Consider the following 24504-nt stretch of genomic DNA (forward strand, 5'->3'; position numbering starts at 1 on the left):
CTGTGGGTGAGCCCCTGGAGTGGCCCCCACCATGTCTGACCAGAGTTTCCCGGCCTCACAGACTCCCTCCCAGGCTGAGTGTGGGGAGCGGGACAGTTGTCCGCGTATACACGGATACACGGTTGGAGGGTGGAGCCCTCAGGAAGGGAGCCCCACCCCCAGGTGGTACAGCAGGATGCGGAAGGCCCCGTGTGTGGGGTGGGGTGGGGGCGGGGAGCAGCCACGGGGACGTGTGCGGGACCGCAATGCAAGAGCGAGGTTCCCTAAGGGGCCACCTTCTGGCCCCCGTGCCCCCACGTGACCCCTCGTCTGGGCAGAGGCTAGACCCGGTGACGCGCTTCTAGTGACCGTATTGCAGCAAAGGTGGGACTCACGGGGCTGGGTCACAAAGACGGCTGCCACGTGGCTCACACACTGTACCCTCCTCCCCTCCTTACTCTGATGCAGCGAGCTGTGCGGGTGAGAGCCCTCCTTCCTCCACCTGCCAGGAGTCCTGCCCACGGCGGAGTGAGAGGCTTGGCGGTGAGCCCTCTTGTGGTGGAGCCCACAGAGGAGACTGTGGACCGGCCACCTCCCAGTCGCAGCCTCGAGAGGGTCTGTGGGCCGCAGGTCCCACGTGAGCCGTGCCCTGATTCCCAACCCACACAAACTCGGAGTCCGCGGCTCTAAGTTATGGCTGTTTTGGGGTGACGTGCTGCATGGCGATGGATCACTCACGGTGATGTTCGCCACTGGGGTGGGGGCTCCAGGCTGCCTGGGAAGCAGACGCCCTGCATTTCCCACCCCGGCCCCCTCGTCTGGGCAGTGGGGCTAGGAGAGAAGCCCGGTCCTCCCCCGGGAGAGCCTGTGTGCGTGGTCTGGGGGCTGCCTGTATCCAAACACGCTCGCCCTCCTGCTGCCCTCAGGAGAACGGGCGTCTCCGTGTTGCACCTCAGGCCTGTGATAGAGGGGGGGTTCTGATTAGAAGAGAAGTCGCTGCTGGAGGGTTGACGCTCAGCTTTAGCTACCAAGCGGCAGAACCGGGGGCAAAGGTGGGCGATGCCGTTAGACCATCTTCCCGAACGTCCGCCCACAGCCTTTGGACGACAGCCCTGCTGCTTTGTCTCCTGTTCTGCGAGCGGGACACCAGTCGACCAAGAATGTGTGTCTTCGGTGCAGAAGAACTCTCTGGAGAGCTTGAGTGCTGTGTTTGTCCCTCTCGTTCTGCCTACCGCATGGAGCCCGTAGGTCACATTCGTGCCCCAGCTTCTCAGCACGTGGGGGGATTTCAGCAGGTGTCCTTAGCCACGTCCCCCTGACTCACGAACAGGAAGCACGAGGCAGCGGTTGTGTTCCTGGAAAACTTGAAAAGCCAGATGGTGTAGGATTTTCATGCGACCGTACTTCCTTCCCCTGATATTTCCTGTGCCTCCTGCGTGCGAGTCCTGTGCCAGGAGCTGAGGCTGGAAAGGTCCATACAAAATACGGCTCTGTCCCTGACCCACTGGCTTAAAAAATCCAGCAAGGTGAACATGCAAATAAAGTTTTTCGAGTGAATTGAAAATGGTGATTATTGATCAAATTTAAAACATGATGAATGGAAGGAATACACAAAAATTATCTTAAGAGTATTTTATGTTTTTCCACGGCACTGTCCATTTTGGGGAAGACCTGACAGAGACTGGGCTGTCAAGTGAAGGTCTGGCTGCTATGACATCCCTGGTGAGGTCCGCATCTGGAGCAGGTGCAGACGTGCTTTTTCCCCAGATGGTGTGGACGGCATCAGCAGAACTGTCGAGCATCCAAGCTGGGTGAGGTCTTAAACGTTCTTCTTTCAAATTCTCAGCGTTTTTTTGTTGTTGTTGTTTGTTTCGTTTTGTTTTAATGATCTTGAGATTCAGAGAGGAGAAGATGCTTGCCCAAGATCACACAGCATCTGCTGGCCATGCTCGTAGGTCATCTGATCTGATTTCTGTGGTCAGGGATCCAGTTCTCACGGCGGCTGGTTTGGGAAGCACTCGCTCAGCGTTTCCCTCCCTGAATTGAACATGCATGATGACATGACCAGGAGGGCGAGGAGTGGTCAGCAAGGGGACAAACCCTGAGAGGCAGCAAACAGACGGGAAGATCAGAGGTGGTGAGCGCCCAGCATGCAGCAGGGCTTGTGCCTCAGAACGGCATGCACGTGCTATCAGCAGTCGGTGGAATCGGGGAGCAGGAGGTGGCCTTGGGGTGATTTACTGGGTCTTTGGCTAAGGTCCCAACAGGAAGGTCGACCCCACACCATGCTCCTCTCCTGTAATGAACGCAGAGCCGCCAAAACTCCGATGGGGACCAGAACCACAAAAGAGACCATAAAGTCAACAAAGAGAGGAACTCACACCCAAGGAAATAGAGTTAACAGAGCACTGAGTGTATTTAACGTCCGCAAGTAGACATGGGGGGCATCATCCACGAAGCCAGTGCAGATTGTGATAAAAATCAATTAGAAGTTCCAGGAATTAAAAAAAAAAAAGCCAATAATCATGGACACTGACAGATAGGTTAACGGGAACTGTATGCGGTGAAGAGCAAATGGTAACTTTTGAGGATCAAAGTGCAGGACCCGCGTGGTGGGATGAGACAGCAAGTGTGGGAAACAGCCCCCCGCGTGCTGACGGTCGCAGCTGTGCTCTGGAGTCCCCACACCAGTGAGTGAGGAATTCGAGAAGGATGTTGGGAGAGGGGCAACATTCAACTCAAAAGTAGTTAATGATGTCCTAAAATTAAAGAAGTCCAGATAGTGAAAACCCCTGTGTGCTGTGCAGGATGAATTAGAAAGGAATACAGAGTGGCCAGTGTGGACTGGGGACAGGGCCCTGACTGATGGTGACACAGGTGTAACCTGACCCCCCCTCCCCGCGACATCCCCCAAACACCCAGCACACTCAGTGCAGACCGGTGGGGAGCAGAAAGTATGGATTTCCAGACTTTTCCCACATTGGTGTTATGGCACACAGACCCCAAGCTGTTCCCCAGGGATCCCCACCTTGTCGGGTGTTCACGCTTTCGTGGGACCCCCGCCCCCTTCTGTGCAGTGGGATGCAGCAAAGGTGACAGGATGGGCTTCCTGGGACCATGTAGTAGATGTGGGACCCTGCGTCACCCTCCCATCAGCAGCCACATCGTGACCTTCCTACAAGAGGCCCACATGTCAGGACCACATGTGGGCTGGAGGGACTGAGGGCCTCAGTCCTACAACCACAGAAACTCAATTCTGCCAACAGTGTGGGTGAGCCTGGGCATGGACACATCCCCAGGCCAGCCTCCAGTGGGAACACGGCCCGCTAACACCACCTTGATGGTGGCCGGCCCACGGAGGTCCACCCAGATGCCTGACCCACAGGAGCTGGGGGAGGGTGACTGGGGGTCGGCTCGAGCTGCTGGGTTCGTGGTAATTTGTCACCCAGCAAAGGAGATGTGGCCAGATGAGGCTGGTGGGGTGTGATCTCAACCTCTGGCAGTCCCATTGTGCAGTTTGGACAGTGGTGGGCGCGGGGGGCGGGTGCTGGCAGGGAGGGAAGCAGCCACTGCCCCGCTGTCTCGCTTCCTCCCTGTGTGCCGTCGGCACAGTGGGTGTGGGTCACCGCGTTGGCCAGGTGCGGGGCTCAGACCGTGGGGACAGGATCACCGAGTGACCTGATGCCAAAGTCCAGGTGACTGGGCGCCTGGTCGGGAGGGCTGGCACGCAATGCGGAGGGGGACCCGCCTGTCCTATGGGTGAACATCCTAAGGCTTGTCCGTGAACCGCCTGGGGGAGCAGGACCCTTCTCTGTCTGGGACGTGTGGGACGGAGGATGAACCCCCAGGCATGCCCTGGTCCCTCTCCCTGCTCCGTCTAGGCAGGTCTTCAAGTCCTGGCAACGCTCTGATAAAATGGCCCTTGGCGCTGAACTCGGGCGCCCACCAAAGTGTGTTCTGGCAAAGAAGTAGCAGCGAGATTAATGGGGTCGCTTCCAAATGAGCTGGCTGCGCACACTTGCCCCGTCTGCCGCGACGCCTCCGAGAGTTATAGGCATGCAGCGGAAGGGCGGTCAGGTGGTTTCGCGGAAGGAGCCCGCGCTCCTGCCCTTGCTGTGCACACTCGTCCTTCCAGCGTGACCTCGTGGGGGACCCGCCCGTCCAGAGTCCCAGGTCCCTTATCTGTGAAGTAAAGGTTTTACGCTCAGGGCAGCCCCGCTCAGAAGCTAAATCTCTCCCCCCACTGAGGTGCACGCAGGACGAGGTCTCTGTTCCAGGGAAAGGCACCGTCGCCGGCCCCCCAGCTCAAACGGGGCCGAGGCTCGGCCTCCACCTCCATCAGCCACAGAGACAGACAGAACCTGGAGCCAAGCCCGCAGCCCTGTAGCCCGTAAGGAACAGAAGCCCAACTGAACCCGAGGTGAACAAGAAAGGGGATTTATTGGCTCATGTAACAAAACCGTCCAGACGGAGGGCGATCGTAGGCAAAGCTGAGCGGACTTAATGATGCCGTTCCTGGCTCCTCGTGCCCCCGACCGCCCCCGCGACAGAACCAGCATCACCTGAGGGTGGCCCCTCCGCAGACCCAGGGTCGCCGACCTCCCCTTCCACCAGCAGCGCACATTCCCAACATCCTGAGATGCTCTCCGGCCACACCACTGTCCCTGAATCGACCCACAGCCAGAGAGATGGAAGGAGCTGCTGGCTTCATCCAGGCCGGGGGCAGGGGGGCCCACCCAGAGATGATGATGACTGTGAATCCCCCCAGAGACTGGGGGCTGCTGGGGAAGGAAGTAGGGCGGGAACAGGTGCACGCACGGCCTTGCCCAGCTCTGGGTCTGACTTCCGCTCCATTTTGACCTCGTTCAGGCAACTGGTCCCATTGGGAGCGGTGAGCAATGTGGGCCCAGACCCATCGGTTTCCCGCTAGACGCCTTCGAACCACCCTGCAACACCCCTGGCGCCTTTCCAGCCACGGGAAAACACAGCTCTGCCCCAGGCATTCTTGCAGCCAGGAAGACCCCCCCAGAACTCCCATCTCCTCCCTGGGGGCCCCCCAAGAACCAAGGAGCTCCTGCTGCGTTGAAGGGGAAAATGCATTCTGGGGTGCAAACATTATCACACATTCATGCACTCAGGATCTAATTTTAGCTGCAAGACGCTTCATTACAAGATGCTTACATAATTAAGCAGCTTTCTTCCCAGGGTCTGGAAGCCTGTCTATTCTTCTCATTTACACATCACTGGGATTATCAGAAATGTGTTTTAGTTTTTTTAAATTATATATTTTGGTGTTTCCAAATTGATCCACAACGGGAGATGAAAACCATGGGAATTACACGTCTTAACACAGGTTTGTGTGATTTCACGGCCTCACCATGAAAGGTAGAATCCACAGGCAGCCAGCGTTTTGCCACAGTTCTCCCCCAAATTCACACTGGCCTTTGCTCCCTAGCTGCTTGGGGCAGCAGCCGCTCAATGGAAAAGCTGAGAGCCCCGGCAGGCCTCATTTGCAGAGGCAAATGGACAGCCAGAGCCCCTTTCCATGCCCCCAGGCTCTCCCCCAGGACAGGGCATGGTGACGGCCAGCCTCAGAGAACCAGCAGCAGGGCCTTTGCACGTCCTTGCTCATCTGTCACCCAGGAATACCAGCCCCATGTCAGGTGCCTGACCGTGTGGACCAACTCCGCACGACCTGGGTGCATGCTAGCCCCATCGTTCTACGCATGTGCCGGTCTGACTGAGGTGTGCTGCAAGCCCCAAGGCAGGAAGGGGGGGGGTCTCTGGACACCTGGCAGCAGGAAATGAACCATCTACCAGGGCCGGGGGGAAGGGGGTGTTGCTATCCTGACTCCAGCTCGGGTTGGCCCCCCCTCTGCCCTTCCCAGCCTCCCCAGTGTCGGGGTCTTCTCCCCGAAGTCACCCGGGTGGCCAGGAAGAATAACGGCCAGAGCTAGGGAGCCGATCTCAGGAGGCAGCCAGTATCTGGCTCTCCATCCCCTTGAGACTCCAGGTTTGCTTGGGGGGTGCAGGGACCCTTGGGCCACCTTCCACGGTAGGTGGGGCCTCCCGGCGGGCCTCACCTCTTCCTACAAAGCCAGAGAAACAGCTTTATCAGGGGCCTTCCCAGACTGGACCGCGGAGCCGGATCCGTGCCAATAAACGTTCACGAAGACCTGGCGTTCCCAGCGTTACGCCGAGAGCAGCTGTGGGGGGCCCGGGTCGGGCTCGGCACCAGCGTGGCTTTGGCAGAGCTGGGGACAGGTGTGGAGGCCTCCCTCCGAGGAAGGGCAGCCCGCTGGGCCCTCGCTGTGGTGGCTCTCGGCTTCCCATGGCTGGTGGGGAGCACAGGGCCAGGATGTTCCAATGCTGGTTTCCCCAAATCTCTCACCCCATTTTCTCCCCCTGGTGTAGCTTGGCTCAGGCTGTGGGAGGTCAGACCACGGGGCCCAGCCGGGGTCACCCCAAGCCTGGAGAAGCTGCCGAGGGGCCCACGCACCATCATCCATCTTGCAGGGGTCCACCCCCACCCCCAGACCGGAGCCCTGGTCTGCATAGCCTCATTCTGAACCCGAGGTACCGGTGAAGGGAGCTCTGTCCGTCCAGGCTGAGCACCAGGGGGCTGGAGGACAGTCCCTCTGTGTCCCCACCTCTGTCCTCACCCACCCACTCCATCCCCTGCTGCAGGGACTCAGATGCACACGCCTACACCCCACCCACCTGCTCTCCAAGCCTCTGAGCCTTTGCACACACTGTTCTCTCTCCCTCAACACCCTTCCCTCTGCTCTGCTGGGGTGTTTCCTGCAGACTCCCCAAGACCGGCCCACACGGTGACCCTCAGCCTGCATACCACACACGCTCCTCTGAAACTGGCTTTACTCCCATTTGTCACCAGCTCCCCTGCCCCCTGAGGTTGTGAGTGGGGGCAGGAGGGCTCTTCTACCACCCCGCCCCCGCCCCCGCCCAGCTAGCACACAGCAGGCCGCAGCATCCTTGAGGGCCCTTCCTCCAGGGATAAGCAAGTGGGAAAGATGTCAGCCTCCCACAGAGACAGAGGATGTGGCAATGAGGCCCAGAGACGGGCGGGGGGTGAACACAGAAGGTTTGGCCTCAGGGTCAGGCAGACGCACAGCCATGGCCTCTCCCCCGAGGGCTGTGTGGATGGGGGACACAGCCCATGAGGCCTCACAGGGAGCAGGGCTGCCAAGATGGGTGGGGCCACTGGTTCAAGTGGCCCCCAAGACCCGTCCCTCCTGGGGTCCCCATGTGCACCCCAAACCTCCTCCTGCAGACCTGGGTGCCCTCGGGTCTGGGGCTCCCCTGGAGGCCAGCCCCTCCCTGCCCCATGCCCCCTGGGCTTCACACCCTGCCTCTGGGACACGGGAGGAAGAAGCCAGGCAAGGGGGCCCCTCCAAAGAGTGTTGACGTTGGACGGGGTGGTGGGGGTGCACACAGCTCGTAGCAGGTCCTGAGGTCAGTGTGCGGCATGGGGGGGGGGCTCTACTCTGTCCAGCGCTGCCAGCCTGTCTGCACAGAAGGGAGAGCAGGGCTGCGGACCAGGGCGCCTGGTGGCCACGCCGCACGCGTTCACGGGGCGTCAGATGTGCCGTCAGGATTGCAGGGCCCAGCAGCATCCGTGAGCTCACGCCTGCACCGGGGTGCCCGCTGCCCATGGCACTGATACCCCCCTAGCCCCGCGTCCGGCAGCAAGGACTCTGGCCAGCAAGTCTGCAGCAGGAAACAGGAAAGCCGGACCGGGAGCCCAGGGCACACGCACAGGCCGGCGTCTGCAAGTGCGACGGGTCCGGCCCAGCCCGCGTGGCCCCGCAAGCGTGCAGCGGCGTGTGCAGCGCGTCTGGGAGCGCGGGGTGGGGGGGGGGCCCGCGGCGGCTCCGGGCCGTCATCTGGGCACGTACTCGCCGGGCAGTCCGGCCCCGCCGTGGTCGCGCAGTGCCTTGTCCACTGTCCGGATGTAGCCATCGATCAGCGCCCTCATCTCGGGGGTGAAGGGCTCGGGGTCGTGGGGGCGCCGGCCACGCCGCCGGAAGCTGCCCTCCTTGTTGTTCTCCACGCACAGCAGCCGCTCCTCGCTCACAGACACGTTGAGGAAGGCCACCATCTCCCGCAGCGTGGGCAGCAGGCTGTGGCGCAGCTCCTCGTAGTGGACCACCAGCAGCCGCTTGCCGTACCGCAGCCAGTCCAGCACGTGCGAGGACCACCACGCCGCATAGCTGTGCACAAAGTCCGGCCACTCTGCACGGGAGAGATGGCGCCGTTAGGCCCTGCCTCCTGGGCACTCGTGGTGGGGGGACAGTGCCCCACGGACGAGGCCCTCCTGACCAACCACGGGGAGTAAGAACGGTACCCCTGGCCAGCCTGGGTCATGTGGCTGTGTCTGCATCTGTGGCCATGGCAGCATCACACGAGGACGGATGTGGACTGTGTGTACCAAGAATTGGTTCCCTCTCTCGTGGACGGTGAATGCCGTGACCGCTAGGCCCACACCGGGGCAGGGAGAGCCACAGGCCCACGTGGCACAACGGTGTTAAGAACAGGTGGGGAACAGGGTGACCCCCGTCCACCTTCCCCTTGTCCCGGGAGGAGCAGAGGTGTGGCAAGGATGCGTGCAGGCCCCATCGCCTGCCCGGCATCCTCCTGTGTAGCTAAGTGAACGTGGTCCCTGCCTGATGCTGACCGCGTCTCGTTGGGGGGGGGGTGGCCAGTGTACCCCGTGATGCCGCCGGCAGCAGGACATGCAGCAAAGCCACGGGCGGGGCAACCGCCAACTTCTGCAGATGACTACTCCCTGAGGTTTCTATCTCAGCAAATTAAGACATCTGGCGGGCTTTTAGTTGTGGTGGGGAAAGGCGCAAACGTCAAACAGCCGGCCTAACCATGCCGCCCGCACACCTCAGAAGCCGCGAGGACCTTCGCTTTCCCTGGTCTTCACGATGACCCTGGGATAGGGGCCTCCCTGGCTTCTCAGATGAGAGCCAAGGAGGGACCGAGCTCAGCCTCCTGCATCCGGGGGGTCACCAAGGGGCAGAGTCTGCAGGGTGGGCCTGCCTGCCCTAAGGCTCCGCACCTGCTGGACACAGCTTCCCCTCTGACCACTCAGTGTCCTGACACTCGCCACCCGGACCCGTGTCTCGGCCACACTGTGTTGCCTGGGGGTGGGGGGCAGTGGCCGAGCCCGGGCCGGGCGGGGCACGCGTGTCCGCACAGGAGTAAAGCCGCACGGGCCGCCCGCCCCTTCTGCCTACCTTTGCTCTTCCAGTTACGGTCGGCCGCGTAGCCCAGGTGCCCGGCACACTTGCGGTTGAACTCGGCCACCAGGGACCTGTACGGGTTACGGATCAGCAGGATGGCTGAGTCGAACATCTCGATTTCCCTCCGGCCGCTCTCATGGGTCTTCACGCAGATGGTGCGTCGGCTGCGCCAGTGGTCCTTCTCGCCCTTGAACCCTGCGGGGGAGAGGGGAACCCCTGAGGACGGCGTCGGGGTCCCCGCCGTGGCAGCAGACAGAGCTGAACGCACCTCCAGGAGACCCCAGAAGTCAGGGGTCAGGGGCCTGACGCCTCTCTAGACCCTGGAGGTGTGTGCACACGTGTAGTGTTTGCATGCTGATTTCCCGCAAGCACCACCAATAATCCGCGGGTTAGTCGTGGCTGCAGGCGTGGCTGAGTGGGTGGGTGACTGGCCCAGGACCACACAGCAGCACATGGCGCATGTGTCCCCGTGAGGCCCGGCTTCCACCCGCCTGCCGGCAGTGGGGGTGGGCTCCCTGTCACCAGACACCAGGGCTGTAAGACGCCACCCTGGCCTCTGACCTTAAGCGGTCCTGTAGCGGGGCCCCAGCCCTCCCCATCCGTAACAGAGTCACAGGTGTGTCAACAAGACGCTTGTGTGCTCGTTCCGCGGGGGGCTTTATGCCAGGGATGGAGGGGCTCTGCGTGCGGTCCCGCCAAGCACAGGGGCTCGTGGGAACCAGGAGTAGGGGCCGGTCAGGGGGTGCAGCGCGATGTCACAGGAGGACCCCTGGAGGGGTGCCCCTGCACCTAGACTCTGGCCACGTCCCCTCAGATCCCAGGTCCGCCAGCCCGGGGCCCCTGCTCCGTAAACGAGCACGCGCTTCTCTTGGGCCCTTGGGGACACCAACGCACCCCAGCACCAGCTGCTTCGTGAGCAGCTGGGAGCACGTGAAGTGCAGCAAGCAGGGATGGACTCCTCCGAATGCAGGTTCGCCTACAGGGACTCAGCACTCGGCCGCAGGCCAAACACGCCGGCCTCCGCCAGGCTCCTTCTGTCAAGCACTGGGAAGGTCCAGGAAGGAGGAGCCAGACCACGGGCCGTAGACATGGGATTGGGTCCCCGACACCTGCGGTGCCTTCCGTGCACAGCAGGCTGTCCCCACAGCGGCCACTCTCACCCGGCACACGGATCACATTCGCCCAGGACAGGCTGGGCACCCGTGCGTGTCACTGGTGGGTCGGTGCAGAGGCCAGTGGCCACCCTGAGCCAGTCCCGTGAGCCTTGGAGAGGGAGCCTCCGGGGCCATCACACGTGGCCGTTCTAGCCACTGGGCCCCCTAGCCACTTGCAGACCAAGACCGCCAGCTGTGCGGACAGGTGCAGCCCGCCAGACGAGCGGGTGGCAGGGCAGCCTGTGCCGCGGGGCTCCACGGGCACCGGGCCGCAGAGGGCAGGACCCCAGGGCAGGATCACCGGGCCGCCCCACCATGGGTGCCGGTCACACTCGGCCTGAGGACGAGGGACCAGCTCCCCTGGCTTCTCCCACCAGCCCAGGGCCCACCGCCAAGCTCAGGACGCCGGGGACCCGGTCTTGTCTTCCTAAACCAGAGTCCAGTCAAGAATCTGGACGTGCTGGCATGACACCTGCTGGCAGACAGCCCTCGCCTGGCTGGGGCTCTCGGTCCCACGTGGCACAGGGAGGCCTCTGGCTTCTGTAAGGGGGAGACTAGAAGCCGCACGACTCCTGGGGGATTCCGCACCCGTCTTCGCCTCACAGAAAATCAAACAGAGCACATGACAGAGCACGTGACGTCTCCCTTAATGACCAAGGGTTCTGAAAACGAGAGGAAATTTGGGAAGCGTCCATAGTGTGGGAGTCCCAGCCGCTAGGACAGATCTCGTGACTCTCCCCCTGGAGCGTGGTCCTGGGCCGGCCGTATCGCGGGGAGCGTGTTAGCAATGCCAGTTCTCAGGCCCCCTGGGGTGGCTCTCACCCCAGGACCCCGGGCCCCGTGGCCCCCACTCACCCTTGTTGTATAGGGTCCCGTCAAAGTAGTAGCTCCCCGTGTAGAAGCCGGTGGCGTGCTCGATGAGGTGCCGCGCCCACGTGTTCCCGGCTCCTGGGAAGCTCGACAGAGCCACAAACACCTTGGACTTGGTGGGCAGGAACCGCCGATCCGTGCAGCGAGTGTCTGAAAGTCCGGAAGTTGGCCACCAACCGCCCCACCAGGACCCGCTGCCCCGAGACTCCCACTTCACCGACGGGGAAACTGAGGCAGGCCTGGGGGGGCGGGGTTGGCTGCACAGGGCTGTGGCCAGAGAGAGCCCCAGGGATGACGAGGCCTCCCACACCCCGGGCAGTGAGCCCTGGCTCCCCATGCAGCACAGAATGCTCCAGATTCTGCAGGGGGTGGAGGGGCCCCGTCTCACTGCTCTCCTGTTTTTCCACAAATCACCTTCGACCCCAGACCCGCAAAGGCCATGTGCGTCCTGTGTCCAGCCTCCAGGGAAGGTGGAGCCCTCCCCTCCCAGCCCCAGGATTGCATGCGGCCGCGCTGGCATCTCCAAACCCCCCGAGTGCAAACGTGACAGACACGGCGGGGAGGACCCCGCGCACCTCGTCCCCCAGGCGCCGAACTCACCCTGCACGGGCGTCTGGTACACCTCGCAGTAGTCGGCCAGCCTCTGTGCCTCGGGCTCCTGACCACACAGCGAGCTGTCCACGGCGTCCCGAAGGCTGAACTGAGGTGTGGGGTAAGCGCAGTAGCACTCCCAGCCCCGAAGGATGGCCAGCGGGAACTCCTACCCAGGAGCGAGGGGGAGAGAAGCATGTGGGGTGCACGCCGGGGCCAGGCCTCCCAGCTCATGGATCCCTTCCAGGGGTGGACGACGTCTGTCCTTCCAGTGCAAGCCCAGGGGAGGCACAGCACCCGGGATGTGACTTGTGCCCCCCAGCAGCTCAGAGCAGGCCGGGGACCCGTCGACAGTCACAGCGTGAGCGGGGCCGGGGACATGAGCGGAGCCTGGGACTAAGGGGGCCTGGCAGGAGTGCGGGGAGGACCGGACACTCGGGGCAGGGGCGTCTGCAGGAGCCAATGTGTGCGAGGGTCAGAATGGGACACGTAAGCCCACACAGGACAGGGCAGGGCCCACAGGCCGTGAGCCCCAAGGCGACCTCTGGCGTTCCCGCGGTGCTCCCTGGGGAGACCAGCCCAACCCTGCTGGGGCGGTGGGGTGTGGGCTGGAACAGACCGCCACAGTCCCTGCCGGCCCTGCCAGGATTCGGGGTGGACCCTTGCGGTGAGCCAGCTCCTGGCCTCCCCTGTGCTGTTAGCTCCCTGCTCCCTCTGCCCCCACAGAGGACCCGCCAGGCTCTGGGCGACCCCGGGCAAGGTGCCGAGCCTCTCTGAACAAGGGCAATCCAATCCACCTTGCACGTTCATTACAAGGACGGCCCAACACTGGGCACGGCGCTTGCAGGCGCTCCCAGGGGGGTGGGCACCGGGCACGGGAAGGACACCCAGCCCCACTCGCCCCTGCCTGCCCCTGCCTCTTGCACACGGGAACGCAGGGACAAGCGGGCAGGGAGGCAGGCCGGAGCCCGAGAAAGCCTCTCTCAGCTGAGGCAACGCCGCACAGGCCTTTTTATTTTTCGCCCACAGGAAAAAATCTCATAAATAAAGAAAAGAAAATCAATAGCGTTTTCTCAGCGTGGCTCGGCAAAGCGGAGGGTCTCCGCACTCAGAGAAGTTGCCGAGGCCGAGTCCATGCGAGGGCGATGGCAGGGCCTGGGGCGGGGTGGCTCCTGCGCTCAGACGTGCGCCCTCCCCCCAGTGCGCTGCAGCCCCCACCAGAGCCTCTCCCTGCCTCCCTCCTCCTCCCGGACAGACGCCTGTAGCAGCTGCACCCCTGCCAGGAGCTCCCAGGGTCCCGGCCCGTCCCTCTGACAGCCGAGCTGCCTGCTGGAGACAGAAGCCGAAACCCTGCACTGTTCTGACGCTGTGCACCCCTACACACCCCCGCGCACCCCCACCACGCACCCCTGCACAGCCCCGCCACGGACCCCCACCGCGCCCTCCATCACAGACCCCCATGCACCTCCACCACACATGCCCATTGCTGCTACAACACCGAGCCCCCGCCCCCCCGACATGGGGAAAGCCCTGAAACAACCCGTGGGTCCCCATCTGGAACGTTAGTCTCTCTGTGAAATAGGCAAGTCCTGCGGCCCAGGCCTGGGAGGGGGGAGGACCTCGCTTCCCTCCAGCCTCCTCACTGGCTCCCCTGGGACCAGAGCCCCGGTCCCCATGACTTTGCTGGACGAGGCTTGAGGCTCGAGACACAGATTTTCGGAGGATGGGGGACGCAGGGCTCGGGGTGTCTGTGAGCTTCACGTGCGTGGGGATGAGGGAGGAAGCGGCAGGTGTGGAACCCATCAGACCCAACACCAAACCCACAGTTCAGCAGTCTGCTCCCTCCAAGCCTCGGTTTCCCTGTGAGCTGGGGGCAGGACCCCCCCACCCCGGTGCATGTCCTAGGTGAGCCCCCTCTCATCTCTCAGAACTTCCGCTCCCCCCCCCCCATGCTTGGGGACCTGAGGGTTTGACACTCTGCCTGTGGGCTCCCCTCCAAGGCCCCCAAGCCCGAGATGGACGTCTGAAGTCCCACCCCCGTTGCACCTGTCAGACCCGCCTACCGCCACAGCAGCCCCCAGCCCTCACCAGCTGCACACTCGGGCACCACAGCGCGGCTGGCATTGGGGCACAGGGCCCGGGCCTGGACGGGGGCGCAGAGTAGCACTGGTGGGGCCCCCAGCTATCTCTCCGCACACATGGCATCTATCCTGCCCAGGTTCTACCCCCACCTCAGGATCCGGCTGCATTCGGAGACGGGGTCTCTAGAGGCAATTCAGTAAAAATGGGGCCATGGGGGGGAGGTGTGATCCAATCCGACTAGTGTCATAAGAAGAGATTAGGACACAGATGGACAGCCGTCTGTGAGCCCACGAGGCCTGAGAAGAAACCAGCCCACTGACACCCCTGCCTCAGGATTCTCGCTCCCAGAACCCCAAGGACTGCAAGCCCCCCCGTCTGTGGCACTTTGTTCGGGCAGCCGTGGTGACCTTCTACACTGGGGTCCTTACGGTCCAGACACACGCACACCTCAGGACCTTTGCACCTGCTGTTCCTTCTGCCTCGAATGTCCCGCCCCCAGACCCCCCCCACTTTTTCAAGCCCCTTCCCCTAGAGGCCTTCACTAGTCACCCCGTTTCATACCGCCACACCCCTCCCACCCTCGCCAGACCCCTATCCCCTTGCCGAGCCTTCTGGTTCTGTTTCACGAAAACAGACGAAAGTTCTGCCCCGTGGGAATCACTGGGTCAGCTCTGACGCGCACACACAGCCGTATCCTCCCACCGCCACGGTTCCTCGGCCTCGGCCCCCTCCCTCCTGCAGCCAGCGGCTGCTCCCACCCGTGCTCCACGCTCACCCAGTCTATCCTAGAACGCCCTACGAACAGGCTCCCTCCCCTCCCAGAAACCTGCGTGCCAACTGCGCCCATGCCAGATCTTCCGTCGAGGAACCACGGGGTCGCCATCCACGGGCAGGCACACCATCGGGGTGTCCGTTCATGCCACGCGCATCTATGCTCTGTGTCCTCGAGAGCGTGGGCGGGACCTGTTGGGTGCGCTGTGCTGCGTCCTGGGCTCCAGCAGAGTCCGCGCCTGGTGGACACTCCGTGAACGTCTGACAGATGTGCCAACAGACGGTTGGATGTCCCCCGAGGTGTTGGCGGTACACGCGGGTGCCTGCCTCCCGTGGGCTGCGTGCACCCTGGCAGGAGGGAGGAGCAGAAAGCCGCAAGGCCTCCCCCGCCAGGACCCAGTCTCTGCCACCACGCGGGACCCCTTCCCAGCTGTAGCGGCCGCCCTGTGACCCTGCACCCCACCAGCAACGACCCGGGCCCCTCGGCTTCCTCGCACGGATGAAGCCGTCAAGCTTCCAGGCGTGTGCGGAGCAAGGGGGAGCCGCAGACAGTAATGCGGTTTTATTTACAACATAACCGCTTCGGCGACATCACCGGATTCTGAAAACACAGAACAATTTTCAGCCCCTTGGGGATTTCTAGGACATGATTTCCATAAAAATTAAATATTGATGAGGCTCCTCTCTGCCAGCTTCCCTGCTCCCCCACCCCCGCCCGGGCTTCAGAGAGAGAAGACGGTCGGAGAAGGAGAGGCGGAAGGAGGAGGCCGGGACACAGACGTGGGACGGTTTTCTTTGAAGGGGTGAAGGGGCACGGGGCAGGGGACAGGGCCCCACCCAGAGACGGCATCCAGAGCCTGGGCCTGGCGGCTGCCCTGTGCACAAGCATTCAGCCTGGCGGCGGGTCACGATGCAGCAAGGGCTGGGCCCTCCCGTCCCGGGCGTCCACGTGGTGGTCGTGGCCAGGGGTCAGTGTGTGGACGTCCCAGCGGGCCCGTCAGTCCCCATCCTCCCTGAGCACCTTTCTTGGGGTCGGTCCCCAGGATTACAGGGAATGACAGAAATGTCAGAGATCAGAATGTCAGGCTTCCGAAGGGCAAACTGAGGCAAGGAGGCAGGTGGCGAGCAGCCCAAGACCCCAGACCGTGAGGCAGAGCGGGGACAGCAGCAGCCCGGGGCTCTGCCACACACCACGCTCAACTCCGTGGACACACACATGAAAACGGGGGTTTTCAGTGAAATCTGCGAACCAGCACGGAGCTCGCCTTGACCGATCTCCCGCCTCCCTTCACTCCGAGCATTCAGGCCCAAAAGGAAGGAGGGTGCCCAGGGAGCGGCTGCAGGGATGGGAGTGGAGGGCGGACTTCCACTCACAGGCGAGTGTCAGGGTGAACCAGAGCCCGTCCACGGAGCGGGTCACTGAGCACGCGTCTCCCACTGACCCGACGCCCCTGCCGTCGGGCTGCTAAGTGGGAGCCGTGTGGTCAGAGAGGCAGCCACGGAGTCAGAACCAACCCACACTCGACCACAGAAACCCACGGCTTCCAACTGCATCCGTGTGAGACAGGATGCCACGGCTCAAGGCCACGAGACTGGCCAGGACCACAAGGCAAGGACGTGGCCACACAGGGACACGCACCTGAGTCACGGACTCTGAAGCCACCTTCCGCCGTCTCCGGAGTGAGGCCAGCTGACTTGCTTCTGGACACACCTGAAGTCTCACGAGTGAGGTAGGAGATACATGAATCCTCGCGCCACTGACTCCACGTGTGATGACGCGAGGAAATGATTACGAGCCTGCTCAAAGTCGACCTTCAGGAATGTTCACGGCGGCGTTACTTAGTGCAGAAAGGAAGCCCAAAGTAGAGGGCGTGCCTCGGAGCCATGAGGGACACGTGGAGCAAAGGAACAAACGGAAGGAAGGATTCTTTTTTTTTTTTAAACAAACTCCCCACTGAGCACGGAGCCCGACGTGGGGCTCGATCTCATGACCCTGAGATCATGACTTGAGCTGAAATCAAGAGTTCAACGCTCGACCGACTGAGCCACCCAGGCGCCCCCAAAGATTCAGTGTTTAAGAAACAGATTCCACACACTTAGAATAAAAGACCAAAGGATGCGAAATGTTATTGGTGGTTTTCTCTGATGTGGTAATGTTACAGGTGAGTTTTAATTTAACTTTCCATTTTCCAAATTTTCTGAAATAGATATGCGTTACCTTTGTAACCACCAACCCCCAAAAGACAGTAGGTTTTCTTTAAAGACACACACGGTGGAACGTTCGTTGACGGGTTTACTGCCGAAATTGTGTGAAAACCCCAAAACTGTGACAGATCGTCACCTGTTCACAGGACCGGCTAGCATTTTGGCAAAGGGAAAACTCCCAATGTCCAGGTAGTTAATCCCCAAAACCCAGACCCTTACTGACCCAACCCCCGGCCAAGCCGCAGAGGCAGCCCCACCCCCCACCCCCCGGGACAGAGCGCACCTGCCAGGAAAAGCCTGAGAAGACTGTCTGTGGGAAATCGTAATCGGGGCGATTACAATAATCTATAGGAAGAGCTCATACACCCCAGAGGCTGGCAGACCCCTTCGTCCTCGCCCTCCGACTCCTGTCAGCAGACCCAGGAGCAGGCGCGTGGACAGGGAGCCTCCGACCGTACGTGGGATCCCTGCAGAAGCATCAGGCGATGGCAGCCCGTCTGCCGACGGTGCTGGAGTCCCTCGTCGGCCCCACTGCGGGGCCTGCACACAGGCCCCACGTCAACCATCCCAGATCCAAGAATGGAGACGGGATGAGTCCCTCCCTATGACCACAGAAAATCAGATCGCTTCTCTGTGTTCAGACACACGTGACGCCGGCCGAGCGCCACACCAGCAGTCAGACTGTCGAGGCCCTAATGGTGCCGCACATGTCCTTCTGTCCAGCCACACCCTGGAGCTCCTGAACCATCGTAACCAACCCGCAAACGACAGTGGAAACTTTCATCTGGGGCTGTAAACAAGCCCCCGATGGTGCTCGGAAGCAGGGTGCCACAAGGCCGCCACGGCCCAGACCCGCTGTCGTGAAGCCCAACCCGACCCCGGCATTGGCTCCACGGTGGGGATTCTGCACCATAGTCCGTGAAGACACCTGCCGTGGCCGTGCTGCCCGCCGTGCCCGCGTCCCAGAACATCTGAGCCTTCCACCCAAATCAGCGCCAGACAAAGCCACCCCCACGGCCCCGAGGCCCCAAGGCCACCAGCCTTTCTGGGGAGAAGGTGCTGGTACTCCAGACATCCCACGTTAACCTTTCCTACCGCCTTGACGTCCGGGGAGGACAGAGAGCCATCCCTGCCCACAGGTCCCTCGGTGGGCCTTGGTCCCCATATGGTGAACTCCACCTCCCCCAGACTTCAGCCCAGACAGAGTCAGAAAAGACGGCGGCTCCTCAGGCCTCAGTGTGGGGCATGTGGGCCGGGCCTCGTGGGCTGAGCCAGCTCGAGGGCGGTGACTCTCCCTGGGGCAGCTGTGCCCACAGGGGACGTCCGGCTGTCACACGGACTGGGGTTGCTGCCACCAGGTGCTGGGCAGAGGCGGCAGTGCGGCTCAGGATGCCGCGAGCCCCCCCGGTCAATGGGAAGCTGGAACCAGAAGCTGAGGACCCACGAGGCTGGACTCTGTCTGTAACCACAGAGCAGAATGCCCGGGGCTGCCCAGGTCACTGGCGCACCTGCCCAGGACGCTTTGCAGCAGCCCTCCCCACAAAATTCTCAACGCCGCCGGGTCTGTCTCGCGCGTCCACGGCAGGGGTGTAAAATCCACGTGACCTCTGCCGAGCACAGTGGACACACAGACCCTGATCCAGGATCTCCCTGGGGTCCACCGACACAGAATGACCCACCCACCAGGAGAGCCATCGCCTCTCGCTCCCCAAAGTGAAACACTGAAAACCACGAAATGCTCCACAGCGGGGGAGGGGTGACACAAGTGATAGGACGTCCACGCGACGGAGCCCAAGAACGGGGAAGCGCTGTCCCTGCCAGTACGGAGCAGTCCCCGAGAGGTAAGGTGAGGAAAAGGAGCTGCCTGTCCCCTCCCCCGACGCCGCTCAGCAGGGACCGCAGCACAGAATGCCCGGCATCCAGACTGGACTGGCGCCTGCACCCACTGCCGGGAACCCCGCTGGCTCCGGCAGCGTGTGGGGTCAGAGTGTCTCCCCTCGGAGCACCGGGAGGGTAAAGCGGGTCACCTGGCATGCGGGGCACCACCAGAGGTGGCCCGGTCTGGTGCAGCCGAGCTCCTCGGATTGTGGAAGGCGGTGGTCACTCCCGGGGCTGTTGGGAACGTCAGGTGTGCAGAAGCCCTGGGAGGGCCACGTGGTAGCAGGTGCACATGGCCCTCTACCCACAGATCTGCTCCCACATGGGGAGTGCAGGAACTCGGGCCCCGGCCGGAGGCCGTGAGCCCCGAGGATGCCCCAGACACCCTGAAATGCCAAAGATGCGGAGACCCACTCCAAAGGCTGCAGTTTGGGGTGGAAAGTGCAAGAAAAGCTCTGTCTCGGCCCCAAGGGACACATCTCAAGGCGCCAGGGAGGGCACACTCCTCGGCGTGCCCGGAAGCCCACTTCCTGCAGCTCCGAGCCACCGGCCCGGTCAGAACCAGGGGGCCCGACTGGGTCCAAATCCTGGCTCCCCCACGTAGGGGATGGGTGACCTTGGGCAGCACACGCAAGCTTCTCTGCCTCCGTTCCCTCACCTACAAACACAGCGTGTCCCAGCACCTGCCCGACAGGGCCGTTAGCAGGATCGAGTGAGTTACTAAGCGGTGAGGAGTGTGGTTGCAGCCACACGGACAAGGACGTATGCGCCACCATCACCAGGACACTCCCTCCCGTCCTTGCCCCGTCGTGGCTTCTGGTCACGGTCCCCAGAACGCGGGAGCAGCCCCACCTTCAGCCTGCAGCCATGCCCCGGGGGCCACATGTGGGGTCACCGGACCCCACCCCAGACTTCAGTGCTCTGGGGGACCCGTTGTTTACCAGCCCCGTCTGGCCTTGACCACCATGTCCACCCAGATACAGGGGCCTTGGCGCTCCTCCCCACCCCCTGCGGAGTTGTGCTGGAGCCTCGGCTGCGCCAAAGGCACACGCGTGACCATGGCCCCTGACGCCGGTTTCAGCGCCCAGCCCTGTCCACGGCACAACCGATGACCCGTCCAGTCTCCCTGAGCCCGAGCCAGGACTTCCCACTAACAAACCCAGTCAGTGTAACGCCTGACGTTTGTGCCAAGAGCTGCCATCGGGGGAAGGCACAATCCTTCCAGCCTCGTGGCCCCGCGGATGGGGCCCACGTGAGCACAGGCCACGCAGCCCCTCCGCGTCTTTCTCCTCGGGCCCCCTGACCCCTGCACCCGGCCCAGGCACCGGCCCCACACAGCCCACCGTGCACGTGTCACAGCTGGCCTTACTTTCTGGGAACAAAATCCCGAGCACGCGTCCACCGTCGCATTGGCCTGCGTCAGGGAGTCGGGGAAGGAGCGCGTGCCGTTCTCCGGCAGGCGGAAGCATCCGCGGTACGTGACGGTCTTCCCTGCGGGGACACAACGGGTTTCTGGTAAGAAACGGTGCCCCTGGTTGTTGTTGCTGTCGCGGGGAAACGGTGGCTGCGGGGTCTGAAAAGACACGGATAGAGTCAGCAGGGCGGGTTTCAAACCAAACAGCAGACCGCCCTGGACAGGGTGTGGACGGACCAGACTCCTGAGGCCAGGGCCTCTCGGGACACAAGGTGCAATGGAGATGAACTCGAAGGCCCAGTGCCCACCGTCCGGGAGCACGGTCACGGGTCTCAGCCCTGTGAGTGCTCCTTGCTGGTGGGAAGCCGAAATCGAAGACGGTGGTCCCCTGGTCACCCTGACACAGACACCCTGTGGCTCAGCCCCTGAGGTGGGCAGGCAAAGGTCAGCTGCCGGGGCAGCCTTCCACCTTGTCGACGCTAACGGTGACAGCAGGGCCACTGACCCGAGACCTGGGGCCACCTGACCCTGACCGTGCACGACCTGGAGCCCAACAATGATCTCTCAGTTAGCATCTGGGCGCATAGAAGGGGCCGGCGGGGCAGCCCGGAGCCCCTGGTGTAGACTGGTCCCGCCAGGGCAGGGGCCAGTGGTGCCTGACCCCAGGGACATCAAAGGTCCCAGAGACCAGCCCGGAAGCCTGTGTGTGTGCACAGGTGACAGGACAGGGCTCCAGCTGTCTCGGACAGGGCCTGGCATAGAGCAGGCGTCCACTGGGCGGATGTCTCCGTGAGTCCACGGAGTCCACAGAGTGCGTGTTGTTGGGAGCTCTGCCCTGTCGCCATTCCCGCCTGCTCCTTGTTCCCAGACGAACCCCGTCTGGACAGAGACGCCCCTGAGCAGCCTCGGTGGCCTGGCCTGAGCACCCACACCTGGTGGCCCGCGCTGGCTCCCCCGTCACCCAGGGTTCTCGTGGTGGGTCTTCCCACGGGGTTGCCCATCCCAGCCCTCTCCGAGCTGGGCGCAGTCCTGACTAAGCCAGAGCTCTCCTGCAGCCCGTCACTCGGTCCGCGGCCAGGAGGCGCCGTGGCTGGACGCGGGGTGGTCCCACGTCTGCCGGTGCTGGGGGAAGGTCTCCCCAGCTCCGACCTTCCCACGCTCAGTCCGGCTGCGCCCCATCATGACAGGTGTGCCCGAGGGGGACAGAGGTGCGCTGCCAGGGTATTTTAGAAGCAGCCTCTGATCACGACATCGAGTGGATCCGGGGCGCGTCAGCCTGGAGTTTCAGAGGCAGCTTGCTGGGCGTGCTCAGTGGAAAGTCTTGGGGGCGCAACCTTGCTTCCTTGTGCGTCAGCTCACTGCCTCTCGCGGCTGACTCCTGCCTCCCGCGTTCTGTAATTTTGGGTTGTGAGCTCACCCTCAGGATTTATCTGGGCGAACTCCGTCTGCCTGGGTTGGGGGCCGCGCATTGGCTCCACGCGGCCAGAGCCAACTGTCCAGTCGGGGCGTCAGGACCAGGCAGGCGGTAAAAATTTGAGTGTCAAGACTCACCCAGAGGCAGGCCTGTAATTACGAGTTCCTAGCAAAGTCTGGTTTGGTTTGGTTTTGTTCTAATCTCGTCTACAGCTCAGGTCAAAACAGACCCATTCTCCTATCTCCCCGAACTGATAGGTGGTATTTTCCCTTGAACCTAAAATTTCACAGGTTTGTACTTCAGCAGACTCGAGTCCCCCTGTGTGCAGAGCTCTGGGCCCGACTCCACTCCACCGCCCAGACCAGCAGCCCCGCTCTGCGGAGGAGGCCCCGGCCGCCTCACCCCCTCCCACACTGGCCTCCCCACCACCATCCTCAGTCCCCCTTTGGTTCTGGGCCCGGGCTCTCCAGGATTGTTCCTGTCTGCTGGGAACGTCTAGTGCTCACGGCTAGGAAGCTTGCAGACTCTCCGGGCGGCCTCACTGCCACACATCTAGAGCTGCCTCCACACTTTACGAGGAACGGGACCCCAGAGAGGGGAAGCGAGGGGCCTGGAGCCACACAGCACGTGCGAGACAGGCCTGGGCCCAGGCCTCCGGATGGTGTGTCTGTCCTGCAGGCCATGAGCCCAGGCAGCCCTTGGCCGCCCCTGTCCCCACGGGAGCCCCTCCAGCGAGGGCAACAGGGAAGGCAGGGCACCGGCTCTTCCCGTGTCTGCTGTCTGGTCGCGGGGCTGCGGGCGGGGAGACCGAGCGCAGAGAGAGGCGGGCACACTCACGCTTCCTGGAGCCGGGCTGCAACTCCTCCACGCGGTAGACGGACAGCCGGCCGACACCCCCACACACGGAGCCCTTCTCCCCTTTGCACTCGTGGTTACACGCCTCGGGCCCGACGCTGGTCAGTGGGAGCCGGTTCCCGCAGTAGCACTCGGCCCCGGCCTCCAACCCCGCATACACGTAGGACCTGTAGGCAGAGTGGCCCCACTGAATTGCGGCCCCCACCCCACAGCAGCAGTGACCGAGATCGGGGTCATGGCAGTCTGGGGTCGGGTCAGGAGGCCAGGGCCACGGCCATCGGCACATGGCTGGCCGTAGGGGCCGATCTTTGGCCAGATTAGGTGTCCCCCTGGCTGACGTTGGGGAGCAGACCTTCTTTCGTGATGAACCAGTTTCATGAGCCCCGCCCGTGCCAGGCTGAACTCTGTCCCCGAGGCGCCACCCACGGGAACACTGGACCTAAGGCCGTGGCGGCCTGTGAACGGGCTCTCGCTGTGGGAGGACGGGAGCCTGCGTTTGTGGCACTTGTCAGCTCCTGGGGCGCCAGCACTCCTGCCGTGGATGATTTCAGCCACCGAGCGCTCAGCCCTGGGCTCACGACATGTCTAAGATTCACCGTTAGCCCTTGCTGGGCCAGCAGGAGTCCGACGCGCCTGCTGCGCGTCACTGGGGCCGGCCACCAGGGCTCCCCGAAGGGCCGCGCCCCACCGCGCGCATCAGGTGCGGAACCAGCACAGGTGAGGAAACACCGCAAATGGGACCCATCGCGGGCCACACAGCACGTCAGCTGTGGAGAGAGGCCGGCGCTCTTACGCCCGCGGCTCAGAGGACTGAAAACCCCCTCGCGCTCCTCATCCTCGTGTGGCCACCTGCTGGCCGTGCAGCCCTGACTGTCCCCTCCTATCTCCAAGTCTATTCCCCGAACTGCTGGGAAGATAAAAGGCGACTGAGTTGGTGCCACTTTCAACACTGTCTACACTGCAAGGCCGAGCCGGGACCCAACCTGTCGTTCCGGCCTCAGTTTCTCCATCTATAGAGCGCGCACAATGCATTATGACCAAGCTGGAAGGCCTCAAGGAAGAGGTGGCATTGAAGCTGAGCCCTCTACTGTAGTCTGAACATACTAGTAAACCAAGGCCCGGGGAAGGAAATCCGCCAGCCCCGTGGGCACAGCTGTGACTCTGCACTGCGTCCTCCGTAACCCGGGGGGCTGATCCATCCAGCTCCTGTCACAGCAGGATGGCCCCCCCCACAGCCACGGGCCCCTCGTTCGGAGGCGGACTCGACGGCCCAGGGCTCTCACTCACCGCTCGGCACACGCGTCCTGGCAGTGGGAGACGGTCATCTTTCTCAAGTCAAAGAACACGGCGCCCTTCAGGGTTCTATCGCGGCCGCTGTCGCTGAAGCATCCGACATACGTGCCTGCAGGCGGGAAGCCCAGTGGAGACTCAGGCGGGGGGCGCGAGGGGGGTCCTGACGTGTGCCCACCCCCAGGAGGACTTCTCAGAGGGCCCAGGGCACCAGGGGCGGTCCCACATGCCCCCGGCGCTCCCAGACACCTGTGCCTGGACAGCCGGCTGTCCCCACACACCTGCCAGGTGCGGGTGGCAGCTTGAACACCCCCTCCTCTTCCAGCCTCACCTCGCCGCATCTGCCAGCTGAATCACCTCCGAGGACCCCTCGTCTCCACCCCCTCCCCTGCTCCCGGCTTGGAAAGCGCCCCCCGCTCCACGATCGTCCTGACGAGCGGGTTCGGTCGCCTGCATATGAACCAGAGGGAAGGAATCAGTTATGCAAAGTCTGACCTTCGCTAAAATAAAGAGCATCTTGCAAACGGGAAGGGTTATCTCAAGAAAAGTCTGCGGTTCCGGGAGGGACATGAGCCGCTGTCGTTGGAGGCGGAGACACAGCGTCTGCCAGGCGGTAAGGGAGCTGTCCGTGTGGGAATCAACGGCGCCACGGGACTGCGGAGCCCTCACCTGTCCGGGCACCTCTGGCACGTCCCTGGAAGGGGACGCTGGGAGGACGCGACCCCGCTAAGC

The 24504-nt window shown here is 62.8% G+C and overlaps 1 protein-coding gene across 1 annotated transcript; it reads right to left on the bottom strand.

Moving 5' to 3' along the window:
- Positions 1-4400: 4400 nt before the first annotated feature.
- On the bottom strand, positions 4401-23860 carry WSCD1 (WSC domain containing 1). The gene is made up of 7 exons (XM_040629846.1): positions 23770-23860; positions 22465-22649; positions 20169-20290; positions 11873-12032; positions 11258-11422; positions 9243-9443; positions 4401-8232 (listed from the first exon to the last, which is right to left on the bottom strand). The coding sequence occupies exons 1-7, from the start codon at positions 23805-23807 to the stop codon at positions 7880-7882; spliced, it is 1224 nt and encodes a 407-aa protein (XP_040485780.1). The 5' UTR covers positions 23808-23860; the 3' UTR covers positions 4401-7879.
- Positions 23861-24504: the final 644 nt, after the last annotated feature.

This window comes from Ursus maritimus, unplaced genomic scaffold, assembly GCF_017311325.1.
Source record: "Ursus maritimus isolate PB19 unplaced genomic scaffold, ASM1731132v1 scaffold_14, whole genome shotgun sequence".
Lineage (NCBI taxonomy): Eukaryota > Metazoa > Chordata > Mammalia > Carnivora > Ursidae > Ursus > Ursus maritimus.